At 35.8% G+C, this 18,258-nt stretch overlaps 1 protein-coding gene across 1 annotated transcript; it reads right to left on the bottom strand.

The window, feature by feature from the left end:
• Positions 1–2,007: 2,007 nt before the first annotated feature.
• LOC144436700 (uncharacterized) lies at positions 2,008–17,356 on the bottom strand. The gene is made up of 13 exons (XM_078125553.1): positions 17,249–17,356; positions 11,287–11,383; positions 11,026–11,038; positions 10,221–10,388; positions 9,402–9,569; positions 8,225–8,407; positions 7,332–7,505; positions 6,410–6,624; positions 5,444–5,577; positions 4,678–4,929; positions 3,855–4,044; positions 3,015–3,118; positions 2,008–2,356 (listed from the first exon to the last, which is right to left on the bottom strand). The coding sequence occupies exons 2-13, from the start codon at positions 11,368–11,370 to the stop codon at positions 2,344–2,346; spliced, it is 1,698 nt and encodes a 565-aa protein (XP_077981679.1). The 5' UTR covers positions 11,371–11,383; positions 17,249–17,356; the 3' UTR covers positions 2,008–2,343.
• Positions 17,357–18,258: the final 902 nt, after the last annotated feature.

The raw sequence follows: 18,258 nt of genomic DNA, 5'->3' as shown, positions 1-18,258 counted from the left end.
TCTGTCTGTCTGTCTGTCTGTCTGTCTGTCTGTCTGTCTGTATGTATGTATGTAGGTATGTATGTAGATATGTATGTAGGTATGTATGTATGCATGCAAGCATGCATGCATGCATGTATGCATGTATGTATGTATGTATGTATGTATGTATGTATGTATGTATGTATGTATGTATGTATGTTGTATGCTGGTCTGTCTGTCTTTCTGTCTGTCTGTCTGTCTGTCTGTCTGTCTGTCTTGACAAACCTGACAAACTGGTATAAAATCATGACACATCATTTAAAACATTCAATCAAGATTTAAATGAAATGTCGAGTTAGTCATCTCTGACCCAGGTGACAATTTAAAACAAAAAACACCATGAATTTGAGCATTGTAATTAACTAATTTAAATATTTTGTATTTGCAGAAATTAAACTCTTCTTTGGTTTAATGGGGCACAATGTTCTAACAAATGTGAATAATGCTACTAGCTTTAATGTCACGTTTTACCTCTCCTGACGGTTCCAGATCCCCGCTAACTCTTATTAAACAGACGAAATTATGATTTGAGTTTGATAAATGTATATGTTATATGTTAAACAAGAATAGATGGGTTATCTTTATCTCTTTGTTATCAATAGACGGTACACCCCATATGTATGTATAATCCTGAATAGTCAACAACTTTAACATGCAGAGTTGAGGGACATGTGGCAAGAAATATGGACGTACAGATAGATGCGTCATCAATGCCGTACACTGTCATCCTGATTCCATACATACCTTTCAGAGACTGAGACTTAATAGTCACTGATGATGAAGATAAGTTGGAGTAGTTGCAGAATTAGGCTGTATGATGCTTCTGACATTGAAGGACCGAATAGCACTGATTGTATATGACATTCAAAATTCTAATTTATTCCCTCCAAACTCAAATTGTTAGAGTGTAAAGGTATATACGTGTAATTTCATAACCAATGACTTGTAGAGAAAGGTTGAAAGTTCTATATTTGGTGTTAAAATCACATATCTACACCTATTAGGTGGCAATTTGCATTTTCAACTGCGACTATATCAGAAAAACATGTCGAAATATATTTTACTATTGAAAATGTCAGTTGTTTACCATTATCGTTTGTCCCCATTATTTGCCAGTAATTTAGTAGAACAGGAATGTGAGGACGATGTCGCATACTTTATTCTCTACCACACAGTAGTATAAATGTGTGATATGTGTATATATTTCACTGAAATGGTAATATGTTAAACATAACCGTAAATTGACATTAAGTGATCAAATCTGATTGATACAATCTTTCAAGCTTCTAGCACTATGATATTCGCATTTTAAAAGTCAAATATATATATACGTGTGTGTGTGTGTGAGTGTGTGTGTGTATGTGTATGTGCGTGTGTGTGTGTGTGTGTGTGTGTGTGTGTGTGTAGTTTCTTACCTAAACCTAGCAAATTGTAAGTGTTTGTGTCACTACAAAAGTGCTGTCTATATATCCCATGTATTTGAGGATAACCATTATGAATGTGTCGAAGGAAAAAGACCTTCGCTGCAGCTGTTGTTGTTGTTGTTGTTGTTGTTGTTGTTGTTGTTGCTGTTGTTGTTGTTGTTGTTGTTGTTGTTGTTGTTGTTGTTGTTGTTTTTGGTACTCAGTTAATGTTATTATTGCTGGATACATTTACGTGACACTATACAGCATGATCATACAAATTAAAATCACTGAAAACTGACCAGAAAAAAAATGTGTTGAACTAATTTTATTTGCCCAATAATATGACTTAACCAATAATTGACTACCCTTTCATTGAACAATAAATGTAATGAATATATTAAATGAAACATAAAGATAAATTAATAAAAATAAATAATCAGCAACATATCGCTATGAATATCGAATCACACTTGAAACTTAACCAAGAAACCAAAATCCACATACAATGGAATAACAACGATGATAATGTATATCAATTGATGACAAATACTTTAACATAATAATTATGATATACCTAGAGGTTGCAACTATGGCATAAACAATCATCTAACCAGTCACATACTTAAACATTTTTAAAACATTCCAATGCTTTATCTGATGAGACAAACTGTCGTTCAAGTCAAAATTAACTAAATTCAAAATGTCATAAACCCGCCTCCAGAAAAACAAAACAAAACAAACCAAAAACCCACCACCTGAAAATTGATCAAGCTTACCAAGTAGACAAGAATAGTTAAAATGTTAAAATCGGTTAAAATGGAAGATGACATCACATCTATGTGATGTCATACATGTGATGACAACATTGTATGCTTGTATTCATTGCTGCCGAGTTTGCGATGCATATCCTGTCCAGTTAGCCCTGGCAGCTGAAATAAAAATAAACAATAACAAATTAATTGTCATCACTGTGGTTTGATTTTCAACCATCAGATAAACGTTTATTACTACTGAACTATGAGATATCGTCGTTGATGGCGCCCTAATAATATTTGGCCTGTTAAAACTGGCTTTGAAGGTGCCGAAAGGATTCTCCCTATCAGAACTGGCATACATTAATAGAAAACAATAGCGAGTGACTCAAATCATAGACCATCTGTGGAGGGTCTATGCTCAAGTGTAGATGCATTTGCGCATGCTATATGATGTTTTAGTGAGTTTATTTATGTCTGTGAAATTTAGATATATGGTGTATATGGCGATGTGAATAAATTTCACAGACATAAACAAATTGATAAGAAAAATAGTGTGAACTTATATCAGAGAGGCCCAATCTTATTTTCTATCACTATATGTCAGTCTGGGGGAAGACTTTGTCGGCACCTTCAAAGCTTGTCCACGTACATTCTGATCAGCAGCATTTCTTAGACATAAGTGTTGCAATGGTTGTATTATACGACGTGTTTGTGTATTACCAACTGTGAATTTGAATCACACTATAAGTATAATTGTGATAAAAGTGTTGCTATCTATACATTGTTACCATCAAAATTCACAAGTTCAAATCACATGATAATTCTTACATACTTTTTAGATTTCTGCAAAGGCCCATGGGTGATGAAAGTAGTCGCTGTAGCGCCACTATCAACGGACATGTCAGCGATCGCTCTACGTTTCTTATTGCAATTAACCTGGAAATAAAACAGATTACAAGTTTTGACTATGTGTTTATTATTCATGGGGTTGTCCTGACAACACATTCCATATACATTATGATGTGGGGCCTCTTCGTTTACAATGTAAACATTTGCGAAGATAATTTGGTCGCATACAATTAGTAAAATGTTGTGTTTAATAGTAGTGTTTAGTCAGTTGATAAAACGTAACAATGTTAGCAAATGTTCATGGCCCCATGACAGGGATCTGTTTAAAGTGAAAAAGTGTAAATATATCTCGTTCTATCACTGGCGATCATGGAGATTGGTGTGGGGGGAAAAGGTGATATAATGACTAGAAAAAATGCCAATTTTATCCTAATCCAAGCACGTATTTTAAATGTCGGGTCATTACTTTCGTGTTCAACCTTTAGTATGTTTTGTGTTGTTTTGGCCTATACCAGTCACAAGTTTCACAACTAATGTCCATGATCATATCAGCTCTATTGCACCCCATTAGGATGCTGGTGTATAACAGTTCGACAGCGATCAACTTTGTAAAAAGTGAATTGTGTTGGTATTTGACACTTGATTTACAGTATGTCGTCATATACATTATTTATCTACTGATGGGTATCACATGAATCTTATATGGCAAAGAAATACGGTGTGGCCGGAATGGGAAAATCTGCCTTTAGTCACACTGCGAATCTATGTGTGCATGATGATGATCACTATAAATTCTAACGCTGAGTTTTGTTTTTGAGCTTACCTCGTCAAGCTCATCACACCGTGTTCCGGCTTCGTCTATCTTACATACGTGAACTTTGCAGTGTATGTATAAGTTGATTTCCTCTCCATCCTCAACATCATCACGGTTCACTGCATCATAGGCATCCCAGCAGAAATGGAGAGTAAGTAGGTCATTGGTTTCAAAATTCAAAGTATCCGGATTCGGACACCTGTTAAACGTAACGGAAATAATTCAATTCATTTCACAATTTTATACGCGTATTTGTTTTAGAATACACTTCATATGTAGCTTTTCTTATACGTTGATATTTGGAAATTTTGCTAACATTATCATATCAAATTACTACTTTTGTAATTCACCTAGCAAACTTGATAATGTTTTTGTAAAAACAGATTTTTATCAAGGTGAAACGATGTAATTATTTATATTCCTTATTCATTCTGCACGGCTCGTTACACTTACATAATATTTATGTGTACTGTCACCATAAAGAGTAGCTGACTACCTGTGTTGTTCACATCACACAAAAGTCCAATCCAATTATTATTTTTGCGTCCGTACCCTAAAATCAGCGCCCTAAACGCTATCGTCATAACAACAAGTTAACGTACAACGCTTAAAAAAAACTGACTTGTAATTAATATGCAAAATGTCTAACTATTACAATTTCAATAACATTCAGTGACCATACAATTTGTTGGTTGTCTTGTCGAAAACAGGTACCAGATTGCAATTAGTGTACTTTTAAAATGCAAGGCTGATTTAGTAACGAAAGTCCAGGGTCGGGAAGGCGTTACCTTTATTGGACAAAACAAGCAGAATTCGTTAATATATAACCAACCCGTTTGTAATTATCGGATATTGGGTTACAGGTGCTTGTGGATCATCACTTTCTGATGCATAGCATTCCTCAGCGGCCAACTCCAAGCTCGAGTCATGTAACTCCACTCGAATACCGAAGCAGATGAGCACGCCATCACATATCATCAGTGGAAAGTCTTTTTCATTGAACAGAATGGTGAAAGTGCTGTTGGTGTACAACGATGCCGTGATGTTAAAAGTACCAAAGCCTCTCAGTGTGACCAGCACACAACTATGAAAGAAAAAAGAGGAATTAACTGTATTAGGCGGAAACACAGTAATTGTGTGTTTCCGAGTAGGGTAGGTCGGAATTTTATTTTACTTGGTCTTTTTAATTGTTTTATATTTTTTTCGAAAATTATGGCTTCGACCCAAAACCAAACGAAATGTCGGTCAGAAGAAACCTTCCTTGATAGTTTGATGTAATATGTACAGACATCACTGGGGGGGGGGGGGACGTACATGGAGGTCAACAAGAAAAAGTCGGCGGCTTAATTTAAACTAGGGTCGACCGGGCTATCGGAAACATACATTTTGATTTTTGATGAAAAGTTGAAACGTCGTGAATCGGAGTTATCGTGGATAACACTGGTAGACAGTTGAAGTGAGTTGTAATTGTACGTTCTAGGGGGCGATCTAGGGAGTTTGTAATCAAGTTGTCTTCGGAGACTGTACGTCTTATCATTATCACTGAATTCGAGGGTAGTGATTTAACGATTTGAAGATTAACACAATAATTTATTTACCATGGGTTGGTAATGATATGGATAGGTGCAATCGTGTACTCTGTCTCATAGCAACATTCCAGTTCAAAGACTTCTGTTCCTCTGTGTGTATGTATGATGTTCGTGTACACAATTCTGTCCTCTTCGGGTTTTTCCTGAACAGGCAATTAAAAATGAAAAATTCGTTCGTCACGTCATAATGTTGTATTTACATCAAATATGTCCTGGATGGTAATGTGACTGAACATGGCTTCGTGAAATAGTACTACTTTGTGACGAACTGAAATGAGCTGTATAATTCGAGACCCAGAAGGAGAAAGAGGATGTGAATACACAATGTTGTGCGCTTAGGGACGATCGCAAAATTTCCCACAAGCTCAATAAGCGAACTTCAATCGTTAAGGGGAAGGGGATCTAGCGTCAATGCGATTGCTGTCCTTCATTTTCGCACGTTTACCCAAATTTCGACTCAAAACTTTCACTCCGTCAAATTATGTGACCGCTACAGTTTTCATCATAGTTTACATCATATACAAACGTTTGATGTCGCACTTTTGAACGTTCGTTTAGGGGGAAGAGGAGGGAGGTTTGACCGAAACGAAAGATGTTCGCTTGTGACATTGCGCGATCGATAGCTTCCTGAACTCTAAGGAACATCTACAAGCTATAGCAGCCTCTGCATGCGTGTAAAAATTATTGCGTTCACTTAGCAACCTATGTCCTATCAGGTGCCGGCTAGGTTGACTGAAGCTCAAGTGTGCTTAAATCTTGATCAAGGACTTTAGCCATTCAGAAACAAGCGACAGTGGCGAGGTTTGAACCTGCAACCTGCAGATTCCAAGCCAGCCACTCTAACCAATCGAACATCATGACACGTTCTATAGCTAAGCCAGCCTTTCTAACCAATCAAATACAATGACACGTTCTAAAACAGCCACTCATACCAATCGAATATCATGACATGTTCGAAGTAAATGCTAAACTCACGAATGAAGTAGTGCCGCATCCTTCTAAACCAGTAGTAAATTCGTAATACTCCTTCCCTCCAATAAAGCGCCAGTAGCCCTTACATCCTGGTTCATCCCAATTCAAACTATACCATTGTGGATCGTTTGGTGTCTCGGGCAACAATTCTTGCAACCACTCCACAGAGATTGTAGCTGTCATTGCGTCGGCTTCACAACTGATGTTCTTGTTGAAGGCTGAAAACATGTTACAAAGCAAACTACATTTCAGGAATATATTATGTGATCATATTAAAGTTGTTCCCCTACTTCGACACCATGCGTTTATTCCATCAATGTATTGTCAGAAAATTTGATGGTGGTTTTTAAACGCATCATTTTATTCATATTTATAAGTCAGCATCATATCTATTTTCATCCATATTCAATTTTATATCATATCACGTGGTACTATTGGTTTTTTAACGTTGATATAAATTGTTAAAACAGTGGCCTGAAATTGGACAGGGCCTTACATTCCAAATACCCCACCCACCCCCTCAAAAAACACCCCAAAAAAACACAATAAAATAACAACAACAACAAAAAAACCGACGACAACAACAACAACAAAACAACATTCTTTGTCATCAAACATAACTTTTCAAGTCTAGTACTTCTAGAGCCAAATAATTTGGGCACAAAGTTGTTTTAGCTTTCTCTGCACGAGTGTATCATGTACACAAGTCCAAAGTGACCGCATTATTGTAGACATTATTTAGAATACGTAATCTTATCTATGAATTATAGGAGAGACCTCTACATGCGCTGTCGCTGGTACTTGTCAGGTGAACATTACATGAGCTTCAACAATAACAAGTATAAGTGTAGACATACCAGATGAAAGCAGCTAATTTTTCTGACTCACTCGCATCATGCAAGTACTCGATGTTCAAATTACTTACATCGGCATGATACTATGCACCGTTCTTCTGTATCGTATTTGTTTTCGTTGCCACCGCAGCCAAGATAGTAGAATTCTTTGCACCTATCATCTCTCGGGTCAAAATACCACATAAGTTTGCTCTCTTGGCAATTGCCGATTGTGCCGGGGTCAGGTTCAAAACAACAGGAGTCAGCTATTAAAAATATAAATATAATATAAGTTAGTTCCTTTCATATTTTGAAACTGTGTTCTTATTTGATTAATTTCAACACTGGTCGTACGGTATACAGTGTACTTTCAGCAGTGTATCGGTTTGAACACCGAGCAACATTTTGCGGTCCGTACATGTAGGTTCTTTAATTGCTAACGCCAAGGTACCATATTCGTCCAGGTGATACTTCAAACACTTCGTTCAACAAAACTCAATTTTACCCCAATAACTAGGGAACAGTTTACCTAAACGATTTGCGAAACTGCAATAAACCAAGAACGGATAAACAAGGATATGTGGCATCACTAGATATGGCCTATGGAGTATCTAAATGGGGAACTTGCAAACCCGCCATGTTGAATGTTGCATCATGGGAAATGTGATAATAAATACTAATGAATCGGTACTGTAAACAATATTGTTACATTTTTTGCAACTACGAATGATCAATTCATAGTTAACCTGACAATTGTGGGAATTTTTTTATTGGTAGCCCCAGATTAGGTATTAAGATAACCACAGATAATCCCATAGTCCTTTGCGTCTGAGCATGCTCAGTCTGGATTGCAAGTTCCCTATTGTATATTGTTTACAATCTTTTCTAGTCGACTAAGTGTGTATGTTCAACCCATCTATGACTACTAAAACATACATGAAGGTTTCTTTAAATGTAAAAATCGAAGTAACTGTTTATTATTTACCTGCACAATGTTTAAGACATTTTTTGCAGCTATCAAACCTATTTTCATTCCCTCCACATCCGCTATATTTAAACGGTAGACATATGCCTTGGTCACAATCATAGTACCACTTCTGCTCTGGACGGTCTGGTGTACAATCACCTCGGTCAGCAGGCAAGCAACACGGATCGTCTTCTACACTATCTATAAAAAAAACCGTTTTACGATAATTGTGATTTAAACATTTCGAAAAAATAGACGCTGTAGATAACATCACGACGAATAATAAGGAATTTGACATAATTTTCCCACCAATTAAAAGCCTACCCACACACATGACCCACCCTATACTCCTACAACACACAGACAATTCATATAACACTACTGAATCTTAAAAGGGCACAAGCTGAGTTCATACGTTTTGGGAGTTTAATTGTTTTTTCTGCATAATTAAAAGATACTCATGGTATTCTACATATTGATGTATATTTAATCACTGGCAATTAACTCGACCTGGTATTATGATATAAACAATCCGATGACGTAATTTAGTGTACGCACCAAAAATGTATAGGAATCAACTTAACAGTTCTAACGATGCCAGAACACATATTGTCATGTATAATTAGAAGGCATGTGTTGATATAAAAATTATAATATTATAATAAATTAATCGAAGTTTTTTTTGGTGAGTATTTTCACAAAAGTAAAAAGCTTACAAACTCAGCTTTTGCCACTTTACTTCAGTTTTTCTTCCTACACTTTCCTTTACAGATATAGTATGTTCAGAAATTCAAATTATTTTCCAACAGTACAGTTTTTTCAATACTGTGTACATAACAAGTATCTCTTGTGACAAAAAACAACACAATACTGCATATAGTGAAGCAGATAACAGGGATAACGTTCAAATTGAGATACAGGTATGAAACTCTGCACAGATGTATTTAGTGGGATATGGATTGGGACATTTGAAAATCCAAGATGGCAATCATTTTCCAAGATGGCCTCCAAATCTATCATGAACAGTATATTTTCGGCTTACTGATTGATCTAGTTGATACTTGAAATAGAACTTTGTGTCATATTATATATTTTTAAACATGATAAAACCGATTTTTTATGGTTTGATCTTCTCACTTATCCTTTGTTCGTGTGTTGTATAATCGATAGTAAAAATATCTTGTAGTATAATTACCTGGAATACAGGTACCAAGCGTACCAGTCCACTCCCCATCGTTGCATATTACTGTAGCATCACCATTCACTATATAACCATCATAGCACTTAAGTATAACAACCGTACCACTTGTGACAGCTGTGGTTGATATGTCTCCGTTCTGTGGTACAGTTAGTTGTGGGCAGTCTGTTATGACGTGTTGTAAAAAGAACAAACACCAATAGAAATGAAAATATTAACATATGAACAATTGGAATCGTGCAGTAATAGACTTGGGAGAGATGAATACATTGATCTGAACTTCTGGGGAAAAACACACATCTTATGTTGTAGGCTCTGTTAAATCTTGTTTTATTGAGGAATCTGAGGAAGGTTTCAACAAACAAACAAACAAACAAACAAACAAACAAACAACTTATAATCCCGATTTGAAAATGCAAATGTATCATTTATTACTTCCTTCCTGGATTTCATAAAGGTCTGACAATCAGACATCCATTTCAATCATTCAACAACAACAACAACAACAACAACAACAACAACAACAGCAGCAGCAGTAGCAGCAGCAACAACAACATATATAGATTTACTATTATTAACAGTTTCAACCCATGACATTTTTGCTGAATTCGACAACATAAACAACAACAACATAAACAACAACAACAACAACAACATCAACAGCAACATATAGATTTTATATAACAGATCCAACCCAACAAATTTTATTTTTTTGAACATATCATTCATTTTGATATTTACTGAATTAAATATTGCCATTATGTAACAATAAACATGATAAAGAGTATGTGATAACTATATTACAGTACTAATTACCTGTTCCACATTGCCCAAACGTGCCTGTCCACACGCCATTGGTGCATACCAGTAGAGTGACAGCGTTCAAAGTATACGTTGGGTCACATATATATGTGACCCTTGTACCACTTGTAATCTCGGTGCTGTTCAGGGTTCCGTGTTCCGGTTGTTTCAACAGTGCACAGTCTGATAAAGTCAGTTATAAATATACGTTGCCAGCATAAACAACGTGATTAAAATATTGCATCAACATAGAATGGTTGAAGAAATGGGTAATTTATCGTATACTGAAATTGTTTCTCGGAGTGTTCATTAAGAGAGAGAGAGAGAGAGAGAGAGAGAGAGAGAGAGAGAGAGAGAGAGAGAGAGAGAGAGAGAGAGAGAGAGAGAGACAGACAGACAGACAGACAGACAGACAGACAGACAGACAGACAGACAGACAGACAGACAGACAGACAGACAGACAGACAGACAGACAGACAGACAGACAGACAGACAGACAGACAGACAGACAGAGACAGAGACAGAGAGTCAGGCAGGCAGATATAGACATGGAAAGGAGGAAGGAAGTGATGCACCGACCGACCGACCAACCAACACACACACACACACACACACACACACAATATATATATATATATATATATATATATATATATATATATATATATATATATATATATATATATATATACAGAACGATAGAGACAGAGAGAGACTGAGACAGATAAAAAAGACAGACAGACAGACAGACAGACAGACAGACAGACAGACAGACAGACAGACAGACAGACGGACAGAGATTACAGAAAAATGTACTTACCATCACCTTCGTTCTAGGTGTTTAAAAGTAAAAAAGTTAAACAGTAAGTGGTAAAAGAGTTTCGAAGAAAGGCAATCTATCATCTAGTAATATATTTTGTAATTTTATAAAAATAGCGTTTAATGCAATGAACTATTTCTATTCCATGACGAAATAGTCGTAGTTATTTGTCAAATTAGGTGTTATGATACTATCAGACATTCTAGAAATTATTCCTACAGTTACTGATACTGACAGTGGCAAAACCTCATAAACACTCACCTGGGCATTTGTTAACCCTATTTGAATCAATAGGGGTATTAAAATTCCAACAAGTAACAAAAACACGGTGTTGGCCTTCATCATCACACGTCCAATTCTGACAGTTTACAACAGAAAAACTGTGTTGAAACGAAATGTTATCACAACGGGCCAGCAACCCAGCATACACACACACACACTCACACACATTCACATACATACATACATACATACATACATACATACATACATACATACATACATACATACATACACATTGGTTTCTTTGCAGTATTCTCTTCAACATGCGTCTCAAAAGTGTTAACTGAATTATATGTCAAAATATTAGGTACAAAGAAAACAGTTGCAATTACTCTAGCCATGTGCTACTCAATTGCACCAATATTGATGTGAAACAGGAAATGCTTACCTCGATACGAGGTATTATTCATACATATTCATTATAATTATATTTTCCAAAGTTATTAAGGTATTAGTACAATAAATTGCAGGAGTAAAGAAAACATATGTTGTATTCATCATTCAGGAAATATAGAAATACAAATAAATAACACATACTGCGATTTTCAATATGTGTTTTACAAAATCTAGTGTGAATTAATTGTATAATAGGCTGCAAATCCGGAAACACTTAATTAACATTTCATCAAATGAATGTACCAACAGTAACTAAACTCTTAAACTAGGCTGTTTTACTCCCGTAGTTTGGCGTTTTGTTAACTTGTAAGCTGTCTCGACATTGTGTTGACCCTTTCCTCAGAGGAAAAAACCGTATAACTTTCAGAGGAAAACAATGTAATCTCATTTCCTGTATACTGTTATATCCAAACACGCGGCACCGTTGTACTTGTGTGCGAATTTATCAATCTTTGTGTTCCAACACCCTTCGTTCAGCTGAAAGTCTACCATTGTTCGAATGCCAAATTTATTAAGTCACAGGGCTTTCTCAATATGTGCACATATGAATTCCACTCGCTCCCAAATGATGAAAGGAATGCAAAGAGTTTGGATATTTTTAGACCGTAGTTTTTTAGCTGAACTACTTTCAGTAATATATTTCATCTGGTCAGTTTTTATACTTGCATTTGTACTTTACTCTCGTTATACATTTTTAATGTTTCCAACATTCGTATGCGTTTATTGATTTTATTTGTATTTATGTTTATGTTTATGTTTATGTTTGTGTTTGTGTGTGTGTTTGCGTTTGTGTTTGTGTTTGCGTTTGTGTTTATGTTTATGTTTGTGTGTGTGTGTTTGCGTTTGAGTTTGTGTTTGTATTGAAATTGAACTTATTTCCATTCTTGTGTACTTTCAAACTTTCAGAAGCTTTGTACACTGCACTTACGTAACACGTCTTTAGAGCAAATAAACGAACAAACACATATTACAAACAATAACCAAACATACAAACCAACCAACCAACCAACCAATAAACAAACAAACATACATACATATACATACAGACAGACAGACAGACAGACAGACATACATACATACATACATACATCCATGCATGCATGCATGCATGCATGCAGGCAGGCAGGCAGGCATACATGCATGCATGCATGCATGCATGCACGCACGCACGCACGCACACACACACACATACACACATACATACATACATACATACATACATACATACATACATACATACATACAAACATGCATACATACATGCATACATGCATACATACATACATACATACATACATACATACATACATACATACATACATACATACATACATACATACATACATACATACAAACAAACAGACAGACAGACAAAACAAAATAACCAACCAACCAACCAACCAAATAATCACAAACAAACAAACAATACACTGACAAAATATACAACCAAACAATAAATAAATAGATAGATAAATCATTTAATACAACCAATGTTATAACGATAAAATATTACTGGCACATGCTGTCGATATATAATTCACTATATTTTCAAGAATCGGCATTAATCACCCATTTAAAAGAAAAATTAAAATGATATAAAAGAAAAGAAAAGAGGAAAAGAAACACCTTTTCAGATAAAAGCATTCTCGCAAACCAAAACTGTTATTTCTTCCGCTACACTTCGATGGTGAAGTAAAAGTAAAAACACTGCTTTAACTCTTCCTTCCTTCAGAAATTAAAAGAAGACGCGCAACCGAAACACTTGCGCATTTATGTGATCTACATGTATACGAAAATGTATTTTATTTCATGTACATGTAACCAAGTAAGTCACTCTAAATAACTATCACTGCCAAATTAAAAGTAAACATTTAGTCATTTCATTGTCGTTTAAAGTATTAAGTTTCCAAACTTACAATCACCACTTTTTATCATATTGTTGTTTCTTAACTTTATCTGTGGAATTGTGTTAGTAACGCTAGCCTTTTTCGCAGCCACACAGTTGGACGCGATCAAATATTCTTTTTTTTCCAACTACATAGTTGAACTAGTGAATTAGTTCAGCCAATGTCTGCGTAGAAGGTAAATATAATTGTATTCATCTTGCAATCATAGTGGCTCCGCAATACCCGTAAGATAATTAGAAATCGCTACTATTAACTTATTTAGGCGAAAAAAAAATTATTTTGTGTTTCCGATAACATGCAGTAGGTAGGTAGGTCGGGATTCATTTTATTTTATGTTTCAATTGCTTTATATTTGAAAAATGTTGCTTCGACCGCAAAATAAGCAAATTGTCGGTCAGAATATCCCTTCTATGATAATTGATGAAATATGTACAGACATCACTGGAGAAAGAAAACAGACGTGCATGAGGGTCAAGAAGACAAAGAATTTGTACCCTGTTATCTTTTAAATTGAATGTTTAAAGAAATATGTAGGGTTTGAGGCTTAAAGTAGGGTCAGTCGAGTTATTGGATCAGAAACTCACTTTTTTATTTGGCCTTATAAGAGTTTCGCCTTAAAATACTGAGTTAGCACAAGGGAAGAGTTATTTGTATTTTCACAACTTTAACAAATGCTTCATTTCCATAAATGACCCCCCAAGGATTATTACGCACATTCTTGGATCATGCATCTTTAACAGACGACTATTGCTTTGGTGATATGACGGTTTGTATGCATATGCTCAATGTATACTTAGTTCTCTACAATAAAGAAATAAACTGTCTACGGCCTTTGTATATCAAATGTCATATATCTCATCAAATGCCAGAGATGTGGATTGCAATATATAACAAACACCTTACCACAGAATTGAACGGGGAAAAGAATTAGTGGTCGCAAATCTCCAGCAGTTACAGAGGAAAGAGCCATTGGTATCTGGAATGAACTGGAATTAAGTAACCGTTTCTGTGATTTTTTCATTAAAAAGATCATTGATATCCGCTCAAGTCTTAGGAATCTCTTGATTGTTTTCAACCAGTATCAGAGAAAGAAATTCACGATATCCATCAGGGGTGCACCAAACAAGTCAAGTAGTTTAGATCCACTGTCAACATCATTTGTCAAGCTGTGTCTTGATAAACTACTCGTGAGTATCACTTGGATTATTAATCTGTCACTCGAATCTGGCTTTGTACCCCATTTATTGAAGTCTGTAGTTGTCAAACCACTTATAAAGAAACCCACGCTCGATCCGGAAATTCTCAAAAACTTTCGTCCAATTTCAAATCTACCTTTTCTGTCTAAGTTACTTGAAAAGGTAGTTGCTGCTCAGCTCACAGACTTCTTAAATAATAACCTTTTATTTGAGCCACTTCAATCTGCCTACAAACAACACCACAGTACCGAAACAGCACTTCTCCTTGTACACAACGATATTCTGACTGCACCCGACTCCGGGCAAATTGTTCTTCTTGTTCTTTTAGACTTATCCGCAGCGTTTGATACTAACCATAGATCACGAAATACTTTTAAAGCGTTTGTCAGATCTTGGTATCAAAGGCACTCCTCTTAAATGGCTTTGCTCATACCTCACAGGCAGATTTCAATCAGTTACAGTATATTGGAAAATGTCACTTGCTCAATTGCAACGGTTCGGAGTACCTCAGGGCTCTGTCCTAGGACATCTATTGTTTACGTACCATTTATATTTCACCACTCGGTCAGATCATTCGCCTTCATAAACTTCAGTTTCACCAATTCGCTGACAATAATGAACTGTACTTGTCTTTTAAGAAATCCAATACCACCTCTGCCGTATCTTCTATTGAAGAATGTGTCAACGATATTAAGAAATGGATGACGCAAAATATACTGAAGTTAAATGATTCTAAGACGGAAGTCATTTTAATTCGTTCCAAATTTGATCATTCGCTGTTGCCTCTCACTTCCATCAACATATGTTCAAGCATTAATGAAATTAATTCATCTGCGAGAAACATTGATGTTATATTTGATGACAATTATACATTTCAACAACACATAATTACCACCTGCCGCACCATTCACTTCCTCCTTCGTAAATTTGGACACCTCAGGAAATACCTCTCCCAGGATTCTTGTGCCACCCTCGTCCATGCTGTCATATCATCGAAGCTAGACTATTGTAATTCCTTACCATATGGTCTGCCTGACGTTCACTTACAGCGCTTACAACGTAAACGTGCCCAAAATACGGCAGCTAGGAATATTACTCGCACCAGGAAATTCGAACACATAACCCCTATTCTAAAACGACTTCATTGGCTTCCAGTATCTCATCGTATTGTTTTCAAACTTCTGCTCATCACTTATAAAGCCCTAAATGGAATCTCTCCACAATATCTCAAGAACTTAATTACACCTCGTTCTTCTTTAAGCACTCTTCGTTCATCGGATAAATTTCTTCTGCATACGCTCAAATGGAATCTGGTTTCCTATGGTCGCCACTCCTTCTCCTCAGCAGCTCCTGAACTTTGGAACTCTCTACCCCTGGACATTAAAACCTCTCCTAATATAAACATTTTCAAAAGACGCTTGGAAACTCACATATTTCAGAGAGCTTTTTCATCTTTTTTCTAACTCTAAGCGCCACTGAACATTGTTTTCTTTGGATATTTGGCGCTATATAAATTTATTAGATAGATAGATAGATAGATAGATAGATAGATAGATAGATAGATAGATCTGGTAGCAAACGATTTTGACGTGTAAGCTTAATTAGTCTTGTTTGTCGACGGTAGCAGAGACCAGCATCAAAACTAACTGAAATTGATCTTGATATTTGTAAACTTTTATCAACCCCATAGTGTAAAAATGAGTGCTGCAATGCTAGTTTTCACATGCAGTTCTATTTCCATCGTAGTAGCCTCACTTAATCATCTCGATTTTCAGCGCACCTTTTATGCCCGTCGTAATTATGCATTTCCGTCTGTCTCATCTTTCGTTCTCATTTTGTCTGAACGTGTATTTTGAATCACACACTTTTCTCGATTTTTATCATTTTGCTTACTTTTGTTGGATACTTTTTTTTTTCGTTTGGAGAGGGAGAAATGTGGAATTAATGACTCAGTAAGCTTTACGGAGCCTAAACCAACAGATCTGTATCAAACCAGCCTGATATCCGAACGTTTACCATTGAAAGTGTCATCATATGAACCGTTCAGTACATAACGTATGGTTCAGACGACGAAGAACATGTGGTATTTAATGAAGTACCCTTTAAGAATGTACCCTTACTACTATTGTCAGCAAAGTTCATGAAGCACGGTAGAAAGTAATTAACACATATCCAAGTATGCTATTTTTCGTCCCTAAATTTTTCGAACGCTGTCTTTATCAACTACATCAAATCAGAGGTGTATAAACATTGCTATTCTCTATCAACTTTTTTTCGTTCTACTTACAGTAATGTGTAAGAAAATTAACAAATCTTGTGAGTGGTTTACTTTAGGGGAAAGACCGCACATTTTTTGTGGTAAACATACGGTGTCGTTCATACGAAGGAGGTTATGCTAAGATTTCACGTACAAATGGATTCGTAATATACGTGTCTACTTACCAGATCTTCGATTATCAGCACGAACTCAACGTGAAGTGAACGATGACACTGTACCCCTTCAGCACAGCTCACAGTTTCACTATAATAAGTATATGATTGGCATTCATCCTTTATATTGAAATTGAAATTTCAACTATTCGGCGTTCTTTATAAAATTCGCTCAAATTTCCGAATCACAAGATGGCCACTACACAATTACATCATTTCAGAACTAATTTTAGTTATTAAATAAACGCATTTATATATAGAAAAAACACCTGTTGCAGCCAATTCGTGTAAAAACTCCATTACGTAGTCAGGAAGTAGTCAGGAAGTACAAATATAAAACAATTTTTTTAGATTTACGGCAAATCATTGTTGAATTGCAAATTGGGGTTAGGTACGTGTAGGTACAATAATGCGAGTACTTTTATACATATATACATATATATATGCAAATAAACTACGTAGTGGTCTGGGCCTAAACACATATAAGCTCAGCTAGTTGCCCTTTTAACGCAAGGATATCTTAAACAGTTAATGACAATAATAATAATAATAATAATAATAATAATAATAATAATAATAATAATAATAATAATAATAATGATAATAATAATATTTATTTCTTACAAAACGCCTTTTACATTGCACAATGTAAAAAAATGAATTATTTCTGGTCAGAACATTTTGTCTAAAGTGGTGCGACGACGCGATATCTTTTTCAAATCCTAAAGAAATCTGTCACTCAAGCTAAATACTATTTATGGCAGTTACTGCTATTTTTATTTGGTACTTTAGAGCAAGTGTGTATGTGGGGGCTGATGTAAATTGCTTGTTCATGATTGGCCCTGCAGTTGTCTTCAATGAAGTAGGGAGGTTTATTTTGGGGCTGAACAACACACAACACACACAACACACACACACACACACACACACACACACACACACACACACACACACACACACACACACACACACACACACACACACACACACACAAGACCGACACGAGGTTATTCAAGTGACGC

This window comes from Glandiceps talaboti, chromosome 6 (genome assembly GCF_964340395.1).
Source record: "Glandiceps talaboti chromosome 6, keGlaTala1.1, whole genome shotgun sequence".
NCBI classification, from domain to species: Eukaryota; Metazoa; Hemichordata; class Enteropneusta; family Spengelidae; genus Glandiceps; species Glandiceps talaboti.
The sequence above is the reverse complement of the archived record's forward strand: the minus strand, read 5'-3'. Positions and strand labels throughout refer to the sequence as shown.